Raw genomic sequence first — 24,903 nt, forward strand, 5'->3', positions numbered from 1 at the left:
AAGTAAATACAACATAGCAAGTAAAACACTGGAATGGTAGATTTGCAGTGGATGAATGTGCAAAGTAGAAATAAAAATAATGGGGTGCAAAGGAGCAAAATAAATAAATACAATAGGGAAAGAGGTAGTTGTTTGGGCTAAATGGTGGGTAGTATATGGGACTTTGGTGACACAACAGATTGCACTGTGATAGACTGCATCCAATTTGTTAAGTAGGGTATTGGAGTCTATCCTGTAAATGACATCGCCGAAGTCGAGGATTGGTAGGATGGTCAGTTTTACAAGGGTATGTTTGGCAGCATGAGTGAAGGATGCTTTGTTGCAAAATAGGAAGCCAATTCTAGATTTAACTTTGGATTGGAGATGTTTGATGTGGGTCTGGAAGGAGAGTTTACAGTCTAACCAGACACCTAGGTATTTGTAGTTGTCCACGTATTCTAAGTCAGAGCCGTCCAGAGTAGTGATGTTGGGCAGGTGCAGGCAGCGATCGGTTGAAGAGCATGCATTTAGTTTTACTTGTATTTAAGCGCAATTGGAGGCCACGGAAGGAGAGTTGTATGGCATTGAAGCTTGCCTGGAGGGTTGTTAACAGTGTCCAAAGAAGGGCCAGAAGTATACAGAATGAAGTCGTCTGCGTAGAGGTGGATCAGAGACTCACCAACAGCAAGAGCGACATCATTGATGTATACAGAGAAGAGAGTCGGTCCAAGAATTTAACCCTGTGCACCCCCATAGAGACTGCCAGAGGTCCGGACAGCAGACCCTCCGATTTGACACACTGAACTCTCAGAGAAGTAGTTGGTGAAGCAGGCGAGGCAATCATTTGAGAAACCAAGGCTGTCGAGTCTGCCGGTGAGTATGTGGTGATTGACAGAGTCGAAAGCCTTGGGCAGATCAATGAATACGGCTGGACAGTAATGTTTCTTATCGATGGCGGTTAAGATATCGTTTAGGACCTTGAGTGTGGCTGAGGTGCACCCATGACCAGCTCTGAAACCAGATTGCATAGCAGAGAAGATATTGTGAGATTCGAAAATGGTCGGTAATCTGTTTGTTGACTTGGCTTTCGAAGACCTTAGAAAGGTAGGATAGATATATGTCTATAGCAGTTTGGGTCAAGAGTGTCCCCCCGTTTGAAGAGGGGGATGACCGCAGCTGCTTTCCAATCTTTGGGAATCTCAGATGACACGAAAGAGAGGTTGAACAGGCTAGTAATAGGGGTAGCAACAATTTTGGCAGATCATTTTAGAAAGAAAGGGTCCAGATTTTCTAGCCCAGCTGATTTGTAGGGGTCCAGATTTTGCAGCTCTTTCAGAACATCAGCTGACTGGATTTGGGAGAATGAGAAATGGGGAAGGCTTGGGCGAGTTGCTGTGGGGGGTGCAGTGCTGTTGACCGGGGTAGGAGTAGCCAGGTGGAAACCATGGCCAGCCGTAGAAAAATGCTTTTTGAAATTCTCAATTATGGTGGATTTATCAGTGGTGACAGGGTTTCCTATCTTCAGTGCAGTGGGCAGCTGGGAGGAGGTGTTCTTAGGAGGTGTTCCCAGAAATCTTTTGAGTTAATGTTGCAGGAAGCAAATTTCTGCTTGAAAAAGCTAGCCTTGGCTTTTCTAACTGCCTGTGTATAATGGTTTCTAGCTTCTCTGAACAGCTGCATATCACGGGGGCTGTTCGATGCTAATGCAGAACGCCATAGGATGTTTTTGTGTTGGTTAAGGGCAGTCGGGTCTGGGGAGAACCAAGGGCTATATCTGTTCCTGGTTCTAAATTTCTTGAATGGGGCATGCTTATATAAGATGGTTAGGAAGGCATTTAAAAAAAATACCCAGGCATCCTCTACTGACGGAATGAGATCAATATCCTTCCAGGATACCCCGGCCAGGTCAATTAGAAAGGCCTGCTCGCTGAAATGTTTCAGGGAGCGTTTGACAGTCATGAGTGGAGGTCTATATAACAAACTGACCATAGCCCCCGACACAAACTACTGCAGCATAAATACTGGAGGTTGAGACAGGAGGGGTCAGGAGACACTGTGGCCCCATCTGATGACACCCCCAGACAGGGCCAAACAGGAAGGATATAACCCCACCCACTTTGCCAAAGCACAGCCCCCACACCACTAGAGGAATATCCTCAACCACCAACTTACCATCCTGAGACAAGGCCGAGTATAGCCCACAAAGATCTCCACCATGGCACAACCCAAGGGGGATTGAACACTTGTCCCCAATAGAAACCTTAATTTAGGCCTACTTGCATGACTTTTATAAATTGCATTGATGACTATCACATGTAGGCTACAATCAACCTCTACACAGTTACTGAAGGCAATCTCCATCTCCCATTTGCAAATCTCCAAACTATAGCTTTGTGGTAGCCTACTCGAAATATAAAATGCAGCTAGGCTATTCACTGTTAACAAAACAGTTGATAGGCCTACACATTTGTGGAAACAGACGAGTCAAGAGTGCATGGTTTGACTAGTCGGATTGGTGAGAATTTGATCAACCGTGGCACTATCTATAGTGGGTTTCTTGTATGTTTGTTTAATGGAAAAGCGGATATGTTCCCTGTGACAAAGTCACCACGATAAGCAGGTTATCATAAAGTAAAAACAGCCACAACCTTCCGAAATCCCCCTGATAGCCAGGTGCAAAGGGAGAGAAAAGGGCCAACAAGCTGGTTGACATCTTTCAGTCAAATGTAAGCTAAAACAAATGTCATTTTCACCAGGCTGTAGGCTACTAACCTATAGAAATAGTTTGGTGACTTTGACAGAACTGTGAGTCGATTAAATTGTGACATATACAACAAACCAATAGATTCCTGTCCCCTATTTCTCCATTTACTGTGGTGTAATCATGTCAGATCAAGAATAACAAAGCCTATAAGTGGCCATCAACAGGTCTCAGTGCAACCATTTACTTTCATTTTGTGACACTATGGCTTGGCTGTGAGTTACATTTTCAATTGGTCACATTAGTGCGAGCTTAGCCGGTCACTTCAATCAAAGCTTTATATATTTGGGACGGCTGAATGTACTACTTAACTGACTGGGAAATGTTTGAAAGGAGAGTGTGCGCAATGGTGTGATAACATCTGATGGTGACGATTCATTTCTACATTTTCACGGTGACAGGATGCACCGGACAGGCAGGGAACATAGCCCAACTGTTTCAAAAGAGTTAGAAAACCATTCGAGAAATAGAATGACCTGCAAACAAGCATGACAGGGCATCACAAATCAACATTCCAAAATGTTTCTGAACAAAATAAAAATACAGATTTACAGTCACAGTAAGCTGGTGCTCTAGAACCCTTTAAAATGTGTTTCATACCAAAATGTGCGATATCCGGAACCATGTATTTAGAGAGTTGGGCTATTGCGTTTTCGGCATCAGGATAGTTTTACATGACACTGCATTATTCTATTTTACACACTTAATCAAATCCTTATTTTATTAAGTTAACCCCTGGTCAGATGTGGTGATTGACAGCAGGCACTCTCAGCTATTCGCGTTGGCTAGCTAGTGTTACGTTAGCTTTGAGCTCTTGTGTATCATGGTCCTTTTGATTATGGATTGCATCGACAGTTTATTGGTGCCTGGGGTATCTGTTCCTGTTGGCCCAAAGTGGAACATTTCTAAACAAGCTCATGACAAGAATAGAGTCTAGATCCAGTGACACTTAGGTGAAGGGAAACAACCTAGGCTAGTAGCCTACCCACTGCAGAAAAATATCAGACTGTGTCACTCCAGAAATAAGAATCAATCCATCCTTGACCGGCAAATGAATTCCGACAAACATTCAATGTCCTTATTAGTCCTTACATCCTTTCCTACGGTCTATATATTTAAACTAAAACATCTTCCCTTGATTTATCCCAGGGTTTCCCAAAGTTGGCCCTGCCCAAAACCAAAACGTGCACCCAGGGGAGGCCCCAGGAAACCCAGATTTATCCAACCGAACAAACATGTAAAACCCACATACAATTCCTCCGAAAGTTAATTAAATGCCCTAAACAAAAACACATCTTATACACTGCTCAACCTCTGCAGAGAATACATTGGCTAAATTGTATACACTGCTCAACCTCTGCAGAGAATACATTGGCTAAATCTTATACACTGCTCAACCTCTGCAGAGAATACATTGGCTAAATCTTATACACTGCTCAACCTCTGCAGAGAATACATTGGCTAAATCTTATACACTGCTCAACCTCTGCAGAGAATACATTGGCTAAATCTTATACACTGCTCAACCTCTGCAGAGAATACATTGGCTAAATCTTATACACTGCTCAACCTCTGCAGAGAATACATTGGCTAAATTGATTATTTAAATGTTTATTTGTGTATTGATACTTTATTACATATGACTGTTTAAAACCCAATACTTTTTCTATTGGACTTCTGTTGTCTGAAGTGGATATTTAGAGTTTTGCCACAAAACATGATCATTTGTCTCTTGAAAATAAAATTACCTTGCGATATACTTCAAAACAAATGATGTCTGTCTTTTCACGAGGCCATGTCATGATGATCTCTATCTCTTTCACATATTTTAATTCATGTCAATTTATCACCATTTCTGAAAATTGATGTACATTTGAAGTCAGAAGTTTACATACACCTTAGCCAAATACATTTAAACTCAGTTTCACATTTCCTGACATTTAATACTCGTATAAATTCCCTGTCTTAGGTCAGTTAGGATCACCACTTTATTTTAAGAATGTGAAATGTCAGAATAATAGTAGAGAGTGATTTATTTCAGCTTTTATTTATTTATTCACATTCCCAGTGAGTCAGAAGTTTACATACACTCTATTAGTATTTGGTAGCATTGCCTTTAAATTGTTTAACTTGGGTCAAATGTTTTGGGTAGCCTTCCACAAGCTTCCCACAATAAGTTGGGTGAATTTTGGCCCATTCCTCCTGACAGAGCTGGTGTAACTGAGTCAGATTTGTTGGCCTCCTTGCTCACAAACACTTTTTCAGTTCTGCCCACAAATGTTCCATGGGATTGAGGTCAAGGCTTTGTGACGGCCACTCCAATACCTTGACTTTGTTTTCCGTAAGCCATTTCGCCACAACTTTGGAAGTATACTTGGGGTCATTGTCCATTTGGAAAACCCATTTGCGACCAAGCTTTAACTTCCTGACTGATGTCTTGAGATGTTGCTTCCATATATCCACATAATTTTTCTTCCTCGTGATGCCGTCTATTTTGTGAAGGGCACCAGTCCCTCCTGCAGCAAAACACCCCACAACATGATGCTGCCACCCCCTTGCTTCACAGTTGGGATGGTGTTCTTCGGCTTGTAAACTTCCCCCCTTTTCCTTCAAACATAACGATAGTCATTATGGCCATACAGTTTTATTTTTGTTTCATCAGACTAGAGGACATTTCTCCAAAAAGTACGATCTTTGTCCCCCATGTGCAGTTGCAAACCGTAGTCTGGCTTTTTATGGTGGTTTTGGAGCAGTGGCTTCTTACTTGCTGAGCGGCTTTTCAGGTTATGTCGATATAGGACTTGTTTTACTGTGGATATAGATACTTTTGTACCTGTTTCCTCCAGCATCTTCACAAGGTCCTTTGCTATTGTTCTGGGATTGATTTGCATTTTTCACACCAAAGCACGTTCATCTCTAAGACACAGAAAGCATCTCCTTCCTGAGAAAAATGATGGCTGCGTGGTCCCATGGTGTTTATACTTGCGTACTATTGTTTGTACAGATGAATGTGGTACCTTCAGGTGTTTGGAAATTTTTGGGATATAACTCTTCTTTAGCTTTTTATTCATTTGGACTGCTTTCTTTAATGCAGTTGTTAACCACTTCATCGGGTTCAGGCCACTAGCGTACTCTGGGGATGAGAATAAGGCAGGCACACTGTTAGATGCTTCTCTCTGAGGACCCCTCGGGCAGGTCCAGGGGGCCAGTAGACGCAGAGTATTGATTGGAGGGCTGGAGGAATTATACTGTGGCTGCGTCTCAATACTCTGAAGTAGCTTCCTCTCCTTTAACTGTACCAATCTGAAAAAACAGGCTACAGGCTGTAGGTCAAAACAATCAGGAAAGGACACAAGGACAAGAAGCCAATTTAGACTATTGAGGTATTCTAGAGCTAAGGCAGTAGGTGCTTATGGCCTGGTGGACAATGTGACTATAAAAGTGACAGTTGTGCCATTAAGGAGTCAGTCACTGTAAAACCTCTTCCTCTGCCAGATAGATCAATATTTGCTTCTTTCCAGTTATTGGTCTTGATGATTACCTGCCAAAGACCATTATAGGTGAAATGGTCCCGTGTCATTAACTCATGTGAAGGTCATGCTGGGGAACAGTGAGCAGAAAGACCAAGACCTGCCAGTGGATACAAGATATTCATAAGTTAATAGGAATGAATGACCTTTGAGTTACTGTGTGACCTTTGTCCTTTAACCCTGCAGCTCCAGGATGCCCTGAAGTGCCAGCAATGCCAGAAACAGTTCAGGTCCAAGGCCGGACTCAACTACCATACAATGTCTGAGCACAGCAGCGAGGTAAACACACACAAATAAAAACATGCATTAGTGGACGCATATCTCTATGTCCTCCTGCATTAGTGGACACATATCTCTTTGTCCTCCTGCATTAGTGGACATATCTCTTTCTCCTCCTGCATTAGTGGACACATATCTCTATGTCCTCCTGCATTAGTGGACATATCTCTTTCTCCTCCTGCATTAGTGGACACATATCTAAAGCTCCTCCTGCATTAGTGGACACATATCTCTATCTCCTCCTGCATTAGTGGACACATATATCTCTATCTCATCCTGCATTAGTGGACACATATCTCTTTGTCCTCCTGCATTAGTGGACACATATCTCTTTGTCCTCCTGCATTAGTGGACATATCTCTTTCTCCTCCTGCATTAGTGGACACATATCTCTATCTCCTCCTGCATTAGTGGACACATATCTCTATCTCATCCTGCATTAGTGGACACATATCTCTTTGTCCTCCTGCATTAGTGGACACATATCTCTTTGTCCTCCTGCATTAGTGGACACATATCTCTTTCTCCTCCTGCATTAGTGGACACATATCTCTATCTCCTCCTGCATTAGTGGACACATATCAAAGCTCCTCCTGCATTAGTGGACACATATCTCTATCTCTCCTGCATTAGTGGACACATATCTCTATCTCATCCTGCATTAGTGGACACATATCTCTATCTCATCCTGCATTAGTGGACACATATCTCTCGTCCTCCTGCATTAGTGGACACTATCTCTTTGTCCTCCTCATTAGTGGATTCATTGCATTAGTGGACACATATCTCATCTCATCCTGCAAACCTCTTTGTCCTCCTGCATTAGTGGGCACATATCTAAAGTCCTCCTGCATTAGTGGATTCATCTATCCTGCATTAGTGGACACAATCTCTATCTCATCCTGCATTAGTGGACCATATCTCTTTGTCCTCCTCATTAGTCATATCTCTTGTCATCTGCATTAGTGGATTCTTTGTCCTCCTGCATTAGTGGACACATATCTATATCTCCTCCTGCAAACACCTCTCTGTCTCTATCACCTAGTCATCTCAGGGATTCATTAATATATCAACAAACCCTCTCTGTCTCTATCACCTAGTCATCTCAGGGATTCATTCATTAATATATCAACAAACCCCTCTCTGTCTCTATCACCTAGTCATCTCAGGGATTCATTAATATATCAACAAACCCCTCTGTCTCTATCACCTAGTCATCTCAGGGATTCATTAATATATCAACAAACCCTCTCTGTCTCTATCACCTGTCATCTCAGGGATTCATTAATATATCAACAAAGTCATCTCAGGGATTCATTAATATATCATACAAACCCTCTCTGTCTCTATCACCTAGTCATCTCAGGGATTCATTAATATATCAACAAACCTCTCTGTCTCTATCACCTAGTCATCTCAGGGATTCATTAATATATCAACAAACCCTCTCTGTCTCTATCACCTAGTCATCTCAGGGATTCATTAATATATCAACAAACCCTCTCTGTCTCTATCACCTAGTCATCTCAGGGATTCATTAATATATCAACAAACCCCTCTGTCTCTATCACCTAGTCATCTCAGGGATTCATTAATATATCAACAAACCCTCTCTGTCTCTATCACCTAGTCATCTCAGGGATTCATTAATATATCAACAAACCCTCTCTGTCTCTATCAGTCATCTCAGGGATTCATTAATATATCAACAAACCCCTCTGTCTCTATCACCTAGTCATCTCAGGGATTCATTAATATATCAACAAACCCTCTCTGTCTCTATCACCTAGTCATCTCAGGGATTCATTAATATATCAACAAACCCCTCTGTCTCTATCACCTAGTCATCTCAGTCTCTATCACCTAGTCATCTCAGGGATTCATCTAATATATCAACAAACCCTCTCTGTCTCTATCACCTAGTCATCTCAGGGATTCATTAATATATCAACAAACCCTCTCTGTCTCTATCACCTAGTCATCTCAGGGATTCATTAATATATCAACAAACCCTCTCTGTCTCTATCACCTAGTCATCTCAGGGATTCATTAATATATCAACAAACCCTCTCTGTCTCTATCACCTAGTCATCTCAGGGATTCATTAATATATCAACAAACCCTCTCTGTCTCTATCACCTAGTCATCGCAGGGATTCATTAATATATAAACAAACCCTCTCTGTCTCTATCACCTAGTCATCTCAGGGATTCATTAATATATCAACAAACCTCTCTCTATCACCTAGTCATCTCAGGGATTCATTAATATATCAACAAACCCCTCTGTCTCCATCACCTAGTCATCTCAGGGATTCATTAATATATCAACAAACCCCTCTGTCTCTATCACCTAGTCATCTCAGGGATTCATTAATATATCAACAAACCCCTCTGTCTCTATCTAGTCATCTCAGGGATTCATTAATATATCAACAAACCTCTCTCTATCACCTAGTCATCTCAGGGATTCATTAATATATCAACAAACCCCTCTGTCTCCATCACCTAGTCATCTCAGGGATTCATTAATATATCAACAAACCCCTCTGTCTCTATCACCTAGTCATCTCAGGGATTCATTAATATATCAACAAACCCTCTCTGTCTCTATCACCTAGTCATCTCAGGGATTCATTAATATATCAACAAACCCTCTCTGTCTCTATCACCTAGTCATCTCAGGGATTCAATAATATATCAACAAACCCTCTGTCTCTATCACCTAGTCATCTCAGGGATTCAATAATATATCAACAAACCCCTCTCTCCTGCATTCGTGGACACGGCGACTTGATTTGACAGATTTTTCACCTAGGCATCTCGGGGATTCGAACCAACAACTTTTCATGTTTTTCCTCCCGCCCCATCCTAAAATATTAATGAATGAACATTTATCCTCTGTGTTAGAGGTCGACCGATTATGATTTTTAAATCATTCAAAAACTAAGTGTTGGAGAAGAAAGTAAAAGTGCAATATGTGCCATGTAAGAAAGCTAACGTTTCAGTTCCTTGCTCAGAACATGAGAACATATGAAAGCTGGTGGTTCCTTTTAACATGAGTCTTCAATATTCCCAGGTAAGAAGTTTTAGGTTGTAGTTATTATAGGACTACTCTCTCTAAACCATTTGTATTTCATTAACCTTTGACTATTGGATGTTCTTACAGGCACTTTAGTATTGCCAGTATTGCCAGTATTAACAGTATAGCTTCCGCCCCTCTCCTCTCTCTTCCCTGGGCTCGAACCAGGAACACAACGACAACAGCCACCCTCGAAGCAGCGTTACCCATCGCTCCACAAAAGCCGCGGCCCTTGCAGTGCAAGGGGAACAACCTCTCCAAGTCTCAGAGCGAGTGATGTTTGAAAAGATATTTTTTTTTAAATAAAATAAAAAAATAAAATGCCATTTAGCAGACGCTTTTATCCAAAGCGACTTATGCATACATTCTACGTATGGGTGGTCCCGGGAATCGAACCCACTACCCTGGCGTTACAAGCGCCATGCTCTACCAACTGAGCTACCCCGCTAACTAGCTAGCCATTTCACATCGGTTACACCAGCCGAATCTCGGGAGTTGGTAGACTTGAAGTCATAAACAGCTGTCACGTTCTGACCTTAGTTCCTTTGTTTTGTCTTTTGTTTTAGTATGGTCAGGGCGTGAGTTGGGTGGGTTGTCTATGTTAGTTTTTCTATGATTTTCTATTTCTGTGTTTGGCCTGGTATGGTTCTCAATCAGAGGCAGCTGTCAATCGTTGTCCCTGATTGAGAACCATATTTAGGGAGCCTGTTTTCCATTGTGTTTTGTGGGTGGTTGTTTTTAGTCTTTGTGTGTCGACACCAGACAGAACTGTTCCGGTTGTTTCTTTGTTGTTTTGTTATTCAGTGTTCAGTTTACTTTATTAAAAAGATGAACACGTACCACGCTGCGCATTGGTCCTCACCTTCTTCCCACGACGGCCGTTACAATGTGTCTTTGTCAGAGGGTTAAATAAGGAACATGATATGGGAATTGAAACCAGGTGTGTGTAATACAGACAAAACGAAACTGAAACATGGATCGGTGGTGACTAGAAAGCCGGTGACGCTTCGGCGGAAGTCGCGACAACAGCTCAATGCTTGAAGTACAACGAAGAGCTGCTGGCAAATCGCACAAAAGTGCTGTTTGAATGAATGCTTGCGAGCCTGCTGCTGCCTATCATTGCTCAGTCAGACTGCTCTATCAAATCATAGACTTAATTATAACATAATAACACAGAAATAATAACACACAGAAATACGAGCCTTAGGTCATTAATATGGTCGAATCCGGAAACTATCATCTCGAAAACAAGACGTTTATTCTTTCAGTGAAATGCGGAACCGTTCCGTATTTTATCTAACGGGTGGCATCCATTTAGTCTAAATATTCCTGTTACATTGTACAACCTTCAATGTTATGTCATAATTACGTAAAATTCTGGCAATTTAGGCGGCCCAAACTGTTGCATATGCACTGACTCTGCGTGCAATGAACGCAAGAGAAGTGACACAATTTCACCTGGTTAATATTGCCTGCTAACCTGGATTTCTTTTAGCTAAATATGCAGGTTTAAGAATATATACTTCTGTGTATTGATTTTAAGAAAGGCATTGATGTTCATGGTTAGGTACACATTGGAGCAACGATACGCACCGCATTGTTTATATACAACGCAGGACACGCTAGATAAACTAGTAATATCATCAACCATGTGTAGTTGACTAGTGATTATGATTGATTGTTTTTTATAAGATAAGTTTAATGCTCGCTAGCAACTTACCTTGGCTTACCAGGCTCCTCGTGGAGTGCAATGTAATCAGGTGGTTAGAGCGTTGGACTAGTTAACTGTAAGGTTGCAAGATTGGATACCCTGAGCTGACAAGGTGAAAATCTGTCGTTCTGCCCCTGAACGAGGCAGTCAACCCACCGTTCCTAGGCCGTCATTGAAAATAAGAACGTGTTCTTAACTGACTTGTTAAATAAAGATTAAATAAAGGTGTCAAAAAAAAACGGTGTCCAATTCTGAGCTCAACAACTTCATGTGTCCAAAAATCAGATTGTTATGAATCGGCCCTAATTAATCTGCCATTCTGATTAATCGGTCGACCTCTAGTGTGTGTGTGTGTGTGTGTGTGTGTGTGTGTGTGTGTGTGTGTGTGTGTTCCATTCAACCTTGCCATCATCGCTGATTTGTTTACATGTAAGAGGAGTTATGCCCTCTGTACAACTGAAGTAAAACTGTTTAAGACCTTTGTCTTCAGTCTCTGCTCATTACATTCTGGTGCAGTAGAGACGTTCATTAAGATATCAACATATCAAATCAAATCAAATCAAATTTATTTATATAGCCCTTCGTACATCAGCTGATATCTCAAAGTGCTGTACAGAAACCCAGCCTAAAACCCCAAACAGCAAACAATGCAGGTGTAAAAGCACGGTGGCTAGGAAAAACTCCCTAGAAAGGCCAAAACCTAGGAAGAAACCTAGAGAGGAACCGGGCTATGTGGGGTGGCCAGTCCTCTTCTGGCTGTGCCGGGTAGAGATTATAACAGAACATGACCAAGATGTTCAAATGTTCATAAATGACCAGCATGGTCGAATAATAATAAGGCAGAACAGTTGAAACTGGAGCAGCAGCACAGTCAGGTGGACTGGGGACAGCAAGGAGCCATCATGTCAGGTAGTCCTGGGGCACGGTCCTAGGGCTCAGGTCCTCCGAGAGAGAGAAAGAAAGAGAGAATTAGAGAGAGCATATGTGGGGTGGCCAGTCCTCTTCTGGCTGTGCCGGGTGGAGATTATAACAGAACGTGGCCAAGATGTTCAAATGTTCATAAATGACCAGCATGGTTGAATAATAGTAAGGCAGAACAGTTGAAACTGGAGCAGGAGCATGGCCAGGTGGACTGGGGACAGCAAGGAGTCCTCATGTCAGGTAGTCCTGGGACATGGTCCTAGGGCCCAGGCCAGTTGAAACTGGAGCAGCAGCATGGCCAGGTGGACTGGGGACAGCAAGGAGTCATCATGTCAGGTAGTCCTGGGGCATGGTCCTAGGGCTCAGGTCCTCCGAGAGAGAGAAAGAAAGAGAGAAGGAGAGAATTAGAGAACGCACACTTAGATTCACACAGGACACCGAATAGGACAGGAGAAGTACTCCAGATATAACAAACTGACCCTAGGCCCCCGACACATAAACTACTGCAGCATAAATACTGGAGGCTGAGACAGGAGGGGTCAGGAGACACTGTGGCCCCATCCGAGGACACCCCCGGACAGGGCCAAACAGGAAGGATATAACCCCACCCACTTTGCCAAAGCACAGCCCCCACACCACAACATATCTATCCGTTGTTAGTGGAATGGCTCTCCAATTAAGTTTGTTGAATAATTCAAAACCACTGACTTAAAAAGTATCATCAAATATTCATGAACTAACATGTCCCAAACACTTTCATTTGTGTTTGTGTGTGTCTGTGTGGGTGTATGTGTGTGTGTTTGTCCTGAAATACCTGCAGAAGTGGCATCCTTGCTAATCTGTACCCAGTGTATGTCCTCTGGTCAAATGGCTGAGCAGTGTGGGAAAACACAGCAGCAGGATGACACAGTGACAGAGGTCACCTGCTGGCTTTGACCTTGTTGTTGTAACTGCCACTGTGATACACTACCTCTGATGTTTCTCTCTCTAGTAACCCCCCTCTTTCTCAGTCTCTCTCTCCCTTCCTCTCACACTCTCACCACATTTCCATATCGTTCTTTCCCACTCTCATTCTTTCTCTCTCATTCTCTCACCCCTTTCCTTCTCTCTCGTGTCTGATATAGGTTTTAAGAAGAAATGCTGGTGGTTCTGCCGTGTCCCCTCGTGAATCTAAGGCTGGCGGGAGTGTGTGTTCTCTCGCCTCAGGGCCTGACTGTGACAAGATTCTCTTTGCTTTGCTTTAGTGTGGGAATTACATGTATTCCTCTGATCTACCATCTTATCTCCCTCCTTTCCCTGGCAGACTAAGGATGTATCTGGATCTCAATCGTCTGTAGATGTGTACAGATCTAAAAACACAAGAGAAACCGATTTGGTGGATGCTAATTTAGGCCATTAAGATGCACCCGAGCGTGTATCCACAGTTGCATTTCAATCCAGAGAGTTGTTCTCTCAATATCTGTGACCCACCACCTGGATTCGGACCGACAGTGTGATCTGTGATCCAGAGTCAGGTGTTTTATACAAAAGCCTTCTGTGTTCTCTTTTCGACTCTTTTGGTAATCATCTCTCTGCTTCCACCGAGCATTCCATTGTTTTCAAAACTCGGTCAACAACACTGTTGATCGCCGTTTCTTCCCCATCACTGTCATCAGAAGACCCTACAATGTCTGGTTCAGTGAAAATGTTTTTACCTAAATCAGGGATTTCCTTATCGTCTGATTCATTTTCAGAGCCAGAAAGTAGTCTGTCACAACTTCAGGGTAGTAATGTTGAGTAGCAATGATATCTTTCAAAAACAGCCGTGGTAGAAAGGATTATCTACACATACTGACCAGCTCACGTTATAGACAGAAGCATGCTACATGGCAGAAAAATCCCAAACTCATCTCTCTGCATGTCCAGCCCATCCATTATCTCAGCCAATCATGGCTCCTGACTTTTTCCCGTGGCTAAAACAACTAGGCTCGTAATTGAACTATTTTATTTGTATTTACAGGCGGCATACAAGTTTGTTATTAAGGCACATGAAGGTTCACATGATCCAGAAGGCATTTCTGACAACAAAAAAAAAACGCATTTTGATCAAATAATAAAACAAACAACATTTAAATGCCTCTCTTGTGAAGTAGTGACATGTGACATACGCTTTTTGAAACGGGTCACATATGCACTTAATCACTGCCCAGATCTGTAGCCCCTTTCCTCCTTTCTCTGGCTGTGCTGTGCAGTCCGCTGCTCGTTTTATCCGGCATGTGTTTTTTGATAAACACCTTGGTGAAAACATTAGTTTGACAATTGTCACAACATGCATAGAGTAACGGGATTGCCATGAAAACATTTAATGATTCTGGCATCGCCCGAAATCACATTTTCTAGGCCTGGTTTAGGAGGGGGAGGTGTTTTGAGGGGACACTGGTACGACGCTGTGTTTCCCCCCCCCCTCAGGCTTTGGGGAGCGAGGACCAGATGGAGGATGTGCAGGAGGAGAGAGAGAGGCTGCGTAGAGTGCTCAAACAGACGGGACGAATCAAGTGTCCTAGGGAGGTATGTCTCCTCCAACTGGGCACAGACGTCAGTTCAATGTGTAGTTTGGATTTACATTTGGCTGAGTTGCCAACTAATGTTAAATCAACTAAAATTGTCACCATGTCATTGGATTTAGGTTGGGTGAAAAAAAATCAAATTTTCCCTTTCTTTTTGCAAATCCAATCAGTATTTCTCGTTAATTCAACGTCCATTTTTGGGGGTTGAAATGACATGGAATCGACGTTGATTCAACACGTTTTTTGTCTTTCTTTCTCTCTTTTCTCCCACTTCTTTCTCTTGCTATCTTCTCCAAATGTATTCAATTTTCTTCTCTATTTATGCTGAACTCCCCTCCATCTCCATTTACCTCGCTCGCTCTCTCTCTTTCTCCCTCCTCTCCTCTCTTTCTTGTTATTCTGCCCAAACATACATCAACACACTGTCATCAATTCCTCACACTACGGTGCAGAGAGGGGAAGAGGCAGGGCTGCGGAGACAGAGACATTTACAATAACCTTTCTTCGTCCATGGACATGTTCAATCTTTCCTCCACTTCTGTCTCATTCTTATGTCAAACAACCACAAAAAATGGTTGGCCATCTCTCCTGAGAAATATATGTTTATGTTAATTAGACTATATAAAAAACGTTAGATGACTAATAGACCCAATGTGATGGTTGCCTTCGTTAGACAAATCCATACTCCGCTCCACCAACCTGATTTCCAGTCTAATGTGAATGTTCTATTTCCCCCTCTTTAAATGTTGCCCACACACACACACACACCACACACACACACACACCACACACACACACACACACACACACACACACACACACACACACACACACACACACACACACAGAGCTGCTCAGCCCATTTTTTCAGCCTGATGGGATACCAATACCATCAGAAGCGCTGTGGCAGACAGCTATCAGAGGAGGACAAGCCTGTATTTCTGTGTCAGCACTGTGGGAAGACCTACCGCTCTAAGACTGGCAGAGACTACCACCTCTGCACTGAACACCCCACCACTAACAACAATACCACCGGCAGAGGGGTAAGAGAGAACTGAACGTTTACTATTACACTATTATGACTAGTGTGTCTTGAAATGTCATATATGCTGTTAATTATGGAAATGAGTTCCATCTGGTTCGTTCAGCCATTCCTGTGGCAGAAATGTATGATTGATTGAATCGCTGTGAATCCTCTTCTCATTGGTCTCTGACTGGGCTGTGTCCCTCCTCTCTTCCAGATGAGAACAGAGGAGGGACAGCCTGCAGGAAGGAGGGAACAGAACCACATGGAGAGAGAGAAGGATGGGAGAGAGAGGGAGAGAGAGAGGAAAGACAACGAAAAGGGTCAGGAGTTGTCTGCGGGTAGGGAGAAGGATGGGAGAGAGAGGGAGAGAGACAGGAAGGACAACGAAAAGGGTCAGGAGTTGTCTGCGGGTAGGGAGAAGGATGGGAGAGAGAGGGAGAGAGACAGGAAGGACAACGAAAAGGGTCAGGAGTTGTCTGCGGGTAGGGAGAAGGATGGGAGAGAGAGGGAGAGAGACAGGAAGGACAACGAAAAGGGTCAGGAGTTGTCTGCGGGTAGGGAGAAGGATGGGAGAGAGAGGGAGAGAGACAGGAAGGACAACGAAAAGGGTCAGGAGTTGTCTGCGGGTAGGGAGAAGGATGGGAGAGAGAGGGAGAGAGAGAAGAAAGACAACGAAAGGGTCAGGAGTTGGGAGAGAAGGATGGGAGAGAGAGGGAGAGAGAGAAGAAAGACAACGAAAAGGGTCAGGAGTTGTCTGCGGGTAAGGGAGAAGGATGGGAGAGAGAGGGAGAGAGAGAAGAAAGACAACGAAAAGGGTCAGGAGTTGTCTGCGGGTAAGGAGAAGGATGGGAGAGAGAGGGAGAGAGACAGGAAGGACAACGAAAAGGGTCAGGAGTTGTCTGCGGGTAGGGAGAGAGATGGGAGAGAGAGGGAGAGAGAGGGGCTGGGGGAGGACTTTGAGAGGACTCCTAGTGGTAGGGTGAGACGTCGGTCTGCCCAGGTAGCAGTGTTCCACCTGCAGGAGATAGCAGAAGATGAACTGGACAAGGACTGGGGCACCAAGCGAGACGACCTGGTACCGGACAGCAAGAGGGTAAGACATACACAGGTACATACACACATACAAACACATTTAACATGTGGTCCCTGTCTTCCTCCCCCAGTTGAACTACACTCGTCCTGGTCTTCCCATGTTCAGTCCCAAGCTGCTGGAGAGCTGGAAGAACGAGGTCAAAGAGAAGGGCTTCATCTGCTGCTCCAACGGAGTAAGAACCTCTGGACAACATGTTCTGTACATTAAACCAGATAAATCCTGTATTTTAAGTAATCCAGTTGCTTTTATACATTTCAGGTGTCTGTGTTGTTGTTCCTCTCTGTTTTCAGAGCTGTGAAGCTGTTTACTCCAGTGTGTCGGGACTCAAAGCTCATCTAGCCAACTGTAACCAGGTAGGACCTTAAAAGGATTCAAAAAATATCTGACTCTGTATCACTCTGTTGAGTTCAGGGACAACTTGTACCTACGCTTGACTGGGGTATGTTTCTGTGTGCTGCAGGCAGAGGGCGATGCAGGGAAGTACACCTGCTTACTGTGCCAGAAGGAATTCAGCTCAGAGAGTGGTGTCAAATACCACATCAGCAAGACCCACTCTCAGGTGAGACAGACATACATAAACAGTTATTTACAGGTGGGCCTGATAGACCCACCAACAGGTGAGACAGACATACATGAACAGTCCTTTACAGGTGGGCCTGATAGACCCACTCACGGGTGGGCCTGATAGACCCACTCACAGGTGCGCCTGATAGACCCACTCACAGGTGAGACAGACATACATAAACAGTCTTTTACAGGTGGGCCTGACAGACCCACTCTCAGGTGAGACAGACATACATAAACAGTCCTTTACAGGTGGGCCTGACAGACCCACTCTCAGGTGAGACAGACATACATAAACAGTTCTTTACAGGTGGGCCTGATAGACGGGTGGGCCTGATAGACCCATCACGGGTGGGCCTGATAGACCCACTCACAGGTGCGCCTGATAGACCCACTCACAGGTGAGACAGACATACATAAACAGTCTTTTACAGGTGGGCCTGACAGACCCACTCTCAGGTGAGACAGACATACATAAACAGTTCTTTACAGGTGGGCCTGATAGACCCACTCTCAGGTGAGACAGACATACATAAACAGTTCTTTACAGGTGGGCCTGATAGACCCACTCACAGGTGCGCCTGATAGACCCACTCACAGGTGAGACAGACATACATAAACAGTCCTTTACAGGTGGGCCTGATAGACCCACTCACAGGTGCGCCTGATAGACCCACTCACAGGTGAGACAGACATACATAAACAGTTCTTTACAGGTGGGCCTGATAGACCCTCTCAGGTGAGACAGAGGTGTCCTTTACAGGTGGGCCTGATAGACCCACTCTCAGGTGAGACAGACATACATAAACAGTCCTTTACAGGTGGGCCTGATAGACCCACTCTCAGGTGAGACAGACATACATAAACCGTCCTTTACAGGTGGGCCTGATAGACCCACTCTCAGGTGAGACAGACATACATAAACCGTCCTTTACAGGTGGGCCTGATAGACCCACTCTCAGGTGAGACAGACATACATAAACAGTCCTTTACAGGTGGGCCTGATAGACCCACTCTCAGGTGAGACAGACATACATAAACAGTCCTTTACAGGTGGGCCTGACAGACCCACTCTCAGGTGAGACAGACATACATAAACAGTCCTTTACAAGTGGGCCTGATAGACCCACTCACAGGTGAGACAGACATACATAAACAGTCCTTGACAGGTGGGCCTCATAGACCCACTCACGGGTGGGCCTGATAGACCCACTCACAGGTGCGCCTGATAGACCCACTCACAGGTGAGACAAACATACATAAACAGTCCTTTACAACTGGGCCTGATAGACCCACTCACAGGTGAGACAGACATACATAAACAGTCCTTTACAAGTGAGCCTGATAGACCCACTCACAGGTGAGACAGACATACATAAACAGTTCTTTACAGGTGGGCCTGATAGACCCACTCACAGGTGCGCCTGATAGACCCACTCACAGGTGAGACAGACATACATAAACAGTCTTTTACAGGTGGGCCTGACAGACCCACTCTCAGGTGAGACAGACATACATAAACAGTCCTTTACAGGTGGGCCTGACAGACCCACTCTCAGGTGAGACAGACATACATAAACAGTTCTTTACAGGTGGGCCTGATAGACCCACTCTCAGGTGAGACAGACATACATAAACAGTCCTTTACAGGTGGGCCTGACAGACCCACTCTCAGGTGAGACAGACATACATAAACAGTTCTTTACAGGTGGGCCTGATAGTCCCACTCACAGGTGAGACAGACATACATAAACAGTCCTTTACAGGTGGGCCTGACAGACCCACTCTCAGGTGAGACAGACATACATAAACAGTCCTTTACAAGTGGGCCTGATAGACCCACTCACAGGTGAGACAGACATACATAAACAGTCCTTGACAGGTGGGCCTCATAGACCCACTCACGGGTGGGCCTGATAGACCCACTCACAGGTGCGCCTGATAGACCCACTCACAGGTGAGACAAACATACATAAACAGTCCTTTACAACTGGGCCTGACAGACCCACTCAAATGTGCGCCTGATAGACCCACTGACAGGTGAGACAGACATACATAAACAGTCTTTTACAGGTGGGCCTGACAGACCCACTCAAATGTGCGCCTGATAGACCCACTCACAGGTGAGACAAACATACATAAACAGTCTTTTACAGGTGGGCCTGACAGACCCACTCAAAGCGCCTGATAGACCCACTCACAGGTGAGACAGACATACATAAACAGTCCTTTACAAGTGGGCCTGATAGACCCACTCACAGGTGAGACAGACATACATAAACAGTCCTTTACAAGTGGGCCTGATAGACCCACTCACAGGTGAGACAGACATACATAAACAGTCCTTTACAAGTGGGCCTGATAGACCCACTCACAGGTGAGATGTTCACTCATTCAGACACACATTGTAAAACACACAGATGAGATGTTCACTCATTCAGACACACAGTTTAAAACACACAGTTGAGACGTTCACTCATTCAGACACACAGTTTAAAACACACAGGTAGATGTCATCCACTTGTAGTAACATGCAGTTGAATGTTTTCCCCTCAACATGATCATGTTACAGAACTGGTTCCGAGCCTTCAGCCACATGTTGCCCAGCAGCAGCAGGAGCAAACCGCCAGACTACCAAGGGAAAACGGAGGTCAAGAACGGAGCCACCATGGGAAAGAAGAGAGACCGCAAGCCCAAAGAGCGCCCCCCTGAGGCCACCCCCGTCCAAACAAACACTTTTTTCAGCACCACCCAAAACTCAACCCCCACCCTGAACATGGGCCAGACCCCGGTCCTGACAGAGACAGGAAACCCAGGGAGCCTGACGCTAAACAGACGGCCCAACCAACCCACCACACGGAGGAGTAAGCCCAAGTGGGTGCCCCCTCCCCCCGAGTAGCTCTGCTTTCAACCCAAGAGCCAGAGAGGCTATGTCTATCTATCCACATTACGCCAGTAAGCTCAAGGATGTTTTGGATACCTCAAGGACTGGCGGACAGAGAAAACTAAAAACAACTGCACTCAGATCTTTGTGTTTTAAATATACTGTATACAGTTTGTGTCTCCTGGTATATGTTGATATGTTTATTTAGTTTCCTCCATTCCATTTCCAAGCATCATTTCAGTTAAACTATTGACAACAGGGGTTCATTGTTATCAACGTTATAGTCCTCCTCTGTGTAAAAATGTATTTTTCTAAACAAAAGTGTTTGCATTTTCCCTCTACATGTCTTTAGTTTCATGTTGTGTTTGAGAGATTTTTCAAATGATATTCTATTAGGATAGTGAGGTGATACTATATCTATCTATATACAGTATATATATATAGTCAAAGCAATGACGTCATCCCTCTTTCTTCAAGGCAGGAAGGTCAAATTTGGTCCAAAGCGATCCCACTCCTTTTCATTTTTGTTGTTTTACACTTTAACGTCTTTTGTTTGTTTTATTGTGTCAGCTGAATGTCAGCTGAATGTCAGCTGAATGTCAGCTGAATGTCGAAGTCGAGAGGTTGTTTTGATAATGATAATGTCTCTTTGTTTTCTTTGGCTTTTCTTTTCAAAATTAGTGAAAGACCACATACATCATACATCACATCACTGTGTCCTAATGCTCTGGCTAAGTCTTTGTTTCAATTACACTGAAATGTAGGAAATTTGCACCATTTTCACAAAATGATATGAGATTTTATCGAATATTGGTGACAGTAATTAGACCTTGGGGCATATGATTGGGGATGTTAACACAAACATCGACACTAAAATCTATATCTACACTCAAGCAATGTAAACAGCATATCCACAAAGTTTGAAGATGTGTAGATTTAGTTTAATATAAGTTTTGCCATTGGACCTCATAGTCTGAATTAAATGTGGGAATGTTGTAGTAATTGTTCCCATTTAAAATGGACGAAGCTAGAATTTTCCTAGGACTGTCTGGGAGTCGGGAGAGGAAGACAGAGGTTTGGAACTCTCTTTGTTAGTGGTGTATTAACCAATTTAGCTTTTTTTAAAGTAAAAAAAAACAAGTTTAAGTTACTTTAATCTTTTAGGAAATGTAAAAACCTAAAATGAAGGCTTAGATGTTGTTATGTATATGGACAGATTCCCGGTCATTAATTGTCTTGCACTTTAACCCCTTTCCTCTCTTCCCCCCATTTAGTCTTTTTGCACATGAAGAGCAGAGAAAAATACTTTACGCTCCGGGAAGAAAATGATTTATAATCAGCCTAAATGTTTACCTTAAGAATGATGCGTAAAGACACAAAACTGCCCGTAGATCAGCTTCTAAGAGGCAGCTTCACCCTACTCCAACCTAAACCTCCTATATGGAGGGTTGTAACCCAGGACTGTAAAATGAAACAAGAACATTTAGATCTCTGTGTCCCGGTTCAATGAGTAGATAACAGGTCCACCTAACTAAGCTGATCCTCAGAAATGCTACACATTTTAGGCTGTTCTGCCAGTCGAATATTTCAGCGTAAAAGGAAATTACGTTTTAAATGAAATGTCTTTAATTTATGAAAATGCTAATGTGCAATAAGCTCATTTTAATATTTTATCCATAATACATACTTAAAGCAGATACTTGAATTCACAAAACAATTGTAATACTTTGATTTAAGTAAAATGTCATGACATTTTTTATGTATATTTATATCAATAGAGCAGAATATCTCTCTCAAAGCAGCAGACCTCTTTTATAATCACGTATGTATATTATCTAGTTAATCTGAAAGTGGTGGCAGTTTGTGAAAAGGTTAAGTTGACATGGTTACTCGAATTGCTGCAAAGAATCCACTACTAAAGGACACCAATAATAAGAAGAGAGTTGCTTGGGCCAAGAAACACGAGCAATGGACATTATGGACTGGCGGAAATGTGTCCTTTGGTCCGATGATTCCAAATCGGAGATTTTTGGTTCCAACCGCCGTGTCTTTGAAAGATGCAGAGTAGGTGAACAGGTGATCTCTGCATGTGTGGTTCCCACCGTGAAGCATGGAGGAGGAGTTGTGATGTTGTGGAGGTGCTTTGCCGGTAACACTGTCTGATTTATTTAAAATTGAAAGCACACTTACCAGCATGGATACCGCAGCGATACACCATCCCATCTGTTTTGTGCTTAGTGGGACTATCATTTGTTTTTCAACAGGACAGTAACCCAAAACACACCTCCAGTCTGTGTTAGGGCTATTTGACAAAGAAGGAGAGTGATGGAGTGAGTGCTGCATCAGATGACCTGGCCTCCACAATCACCCGACCTCAACCCAACTGAGATGGTTAGGGATAAGTTGGACCGCAGAGTGAAGGAAAAGCAGCCAACAAGTGCTCAGCATATGTGGGAACTCCTTCAAGACGGTTGGAAAAGCATTCCTCTTGAAGCTGGTTGAGAGAATACCAACAGTATGCAAAGCTGTCATCAGGGCAAAGGGTGGCTACTTTGAAGATATAAAATATTTAACACTGTTTTGGTTACTACATGATTCCATATGTGTTATATCATAGTTTTGATGTCCTCACTAATTATTCTACAATGTAGAAAATAGTGAAAATAAAGAAAAACCCTTCAGTGGTGTGTCCACACTATGGACTGGTACCATATCTTCATACTTCACCCTATCAGTCTTCCGAGATGATGTGGAGAACACATATATCCTGTTTGAGCGTAGAATACAGCAGCAACTGCAAAAATAGGTTTACACCATATTTTGTTGTAATTTACTCATTTAATGGCACATTGTTTTCACCTACCCTATCCCTTTGTTTGTTTGCTTAAGAAATTGTTCTTTTATTTTTTTCTCAGTGATAACAATAGTTAGTTGAAGTTCATCAAATGCCATGGGATGTTGAAATACATTGTTTTAATAAGTTTGATAATGCACATTAAATGTTGATTTTCAGGACACAATTATTGAGAATCCGTTTGTCGATATCTAAGGATCAACAAGGAGGCGTATCTGTGTTTGTTTCTCTAATTAGTGCACTTACTACCCCTTGAAATAGGCGTGTTGTCGCCTGAGCTTTTTAGTAGTCTGGACTGTGTGACTTTTGTACCTGGGGAGTCTATAGGCTAAGATGCCTTCCTTTTTTTCACAAATGTTATTTTCCTCACTTTAATGTTTTATCTCAAAAACATTTACAATTTCAACAAGTTTTAGATAAATCTTTGTTCTGAAAATGTACCATTATAGACTGGATACAAAACATGTGGTGATGGGTTATGTTGAGGAGAATACTTAGTTCTGAGAAAATGTTTTGCCGATGTTGAAGTTGATCTGATCAGAAGCTATATCCTATAACTAGTGAGGCACCACACCTTTTGAATCTGAACTGTTAAAAAAACGTTTTTTAAATGTTGTTTACCTGTGCATTATTACCCCTCAACTAATTAATAAAAATGTTGTTGACTCAGTTTGACTGTTGCCATTATATGTACCATACTATACGATTCTATGTGCGTTATTTCATAGTTTTGATGTCTTCACTATTATTCTACAATGTAGAAAATAGTACAAAATAAATATAAACCCTTGAATGAGTAGGTGTGGCCAAACTGTTGACTGGTACTGTATATAATACTGTACATGAATCACATGACATGACAGTGTCATGTACCTCAACCAGTAATACAGGGCCGTCACATATTTTATTCCCTGCCACCAGTGGTGTAAAGTACTTAAGTAAAAATACTTTAAAGTACTACTTAAGTAGCTGTTTGTGGTATCTGGACTTTACTATTTATATTTTTAACAACTTTTACATTACTACATTCCTATAGAAAATGCTGTACTTTTTACTCCATACATTTTGCCTGACACCCAAAAGTACTCGTTACATTTTGAATGTTTAGCAGTACAGGAAAAATGTCCAATTCACACACTTATCAAGAGAACGTCTCTGGTCATCCCTACTGCAGTTTAACACTGTTCTCTAGTCAAGTGACAGCAGTTTAACACTGTTCTCTATTCAAGTGACAGCAGTTTAACACTGTTCTCTATTCAAGTGGCAGCAGTTTAACACTGTTCTCTAGTCAAGTGACAGCAGTTTAACACTGTTCTCCAGTCAAGTGGCAGAAGTTTGACACTGTTCTCTATTCAAGTGGCAGCAGTTTAACACTGTTCTCTAGTCAAGTGGCAGCAGTTTAACACTGTTCTCTATTCAAGTGGCAGCAGTTTAACACTGTTCTCTATTCAAGTGACAGCAGTTTAACACTGTTCTCTAGTCAAGTGACAGCAGTTTAACACTGTTCTCTATTCAAGTGACAGCAGTTTAACACTGTTCTCTATTCAAGTGGCAGCAGTTTAACACTGTTCTCTAGTCAAGTGACAGCAGTTTAACACTGTTCTCCAGTCAAGTGGCAGAAGTTTGACACTGTTCTCCAGTCAAGTGGCAGCAGTTTAACACTGTTCTCTATT

At 42.9% G+C, this 24,903-nt stretch overlaps 1 protein-coding gene and 1 long non-coding RNA gene across 20 annotated transcripts in view; one reads left to right on the forward strand and one right to left on the reverse strand.

Annotated features, from left to right (window-relative positions):
• Positions 1 to 23,900, forward strand: part of LOC118380778 (zinc finger protein 512B-like) — a 115,322-nt gene extending 91,422 nt beyond the window's left edge. For 5 of the 11 annotated variants that reach the window (XM_052463961.1, XM_052463960.1, XM_052463966.1 and 2 more), the window contains 8 exons: positions 6,457 to 6,549; positions 14,711 to 14,809; positions 15,657 to 15,851; positions 16,050 to 16,514; positions 16,650 to 17,100; positions 17,187 to 17,281; positions 17,389 to 17,487; positions 20,065 to 23,900. In XM_052463961.1, coding sequence (XP_052319921.1) covers positions 6,457 to 6,549; positions 14,711 to 14,809; positions 15,657 to 15,851; positions 16,050 to 16,514; positions 16,650 to 17,100; positions 17,187 to 17,281; positions 17,389 to 17,487; positions 20,065 to 20,391 — 1,824 coding nt within the window. In that variant the 3' untranslated portion in view covers positions 20,392 to 23,900. The remainder of the gene's footprint in view (positions 1 to 6,456; positions 6,550 to 14,710; positions 14,810 to 15,656; positions 15,852 to 16,049; positions 16,515 to 16,649; positions 17,101 to 17,186; positions 17,282 to 17,388; positions 17,488 to 20,064) is intronic. The other 6 variants (XM_052463969.1, XM_052463964.1, XM_052463965.1 and 3 more) reach the window with 4 other exon arrangements.
• On the reverse strand, positions 7,576 to 9,571 carry LOC127907646 (uncharacterized). 9 transcript variants are annotated; one of them, XR_008065298.1, is made up of 8 exons: positions 9,057 to 9,571; positions 8,848 to 8,901; positions 8,469 to 8,688; positions 8,281 to 8,389; positions 8,121 to 8,175; positions 7,940 to 8,066; positions 7,706 to 7,797; positions 7,597 to 7,645 (listed from the first exon to the last, which is right to left on the reverse strand). It is a non-coding gene; the product is annotated as an uncharacterized LOC127907646 (long non-coding RNA). The 9 variants fall into 9 exon arrangements; XR_008065297.1 differs by having other exon boundaries at positions 7,940 to 8,175; positions 8,469 to 8,633; XR_008065296.1 differs by having other exon boundaries at positions 7,940 to 8,175; positions 8,524 to 8,688.
• Positions 23,901 to 24,903: the final 1,003 nt, after the last annotated feature.

Source organism: Oncorhynchus keta, chromosome 15 (assembly GCF_023373465.1).
Source record: "Oncorhynchus keta strain PuntledgeMale-10-30-2019 chromosome 15, Oket_V2, whole genome shotgun sequence".
Lineage (NCBI taxonomy): Eukaryota > Metazoa > Chordata > Actinopteri > Salmoniformes > Salmonidae > Oncorhynchus > Oncorhynchus keta.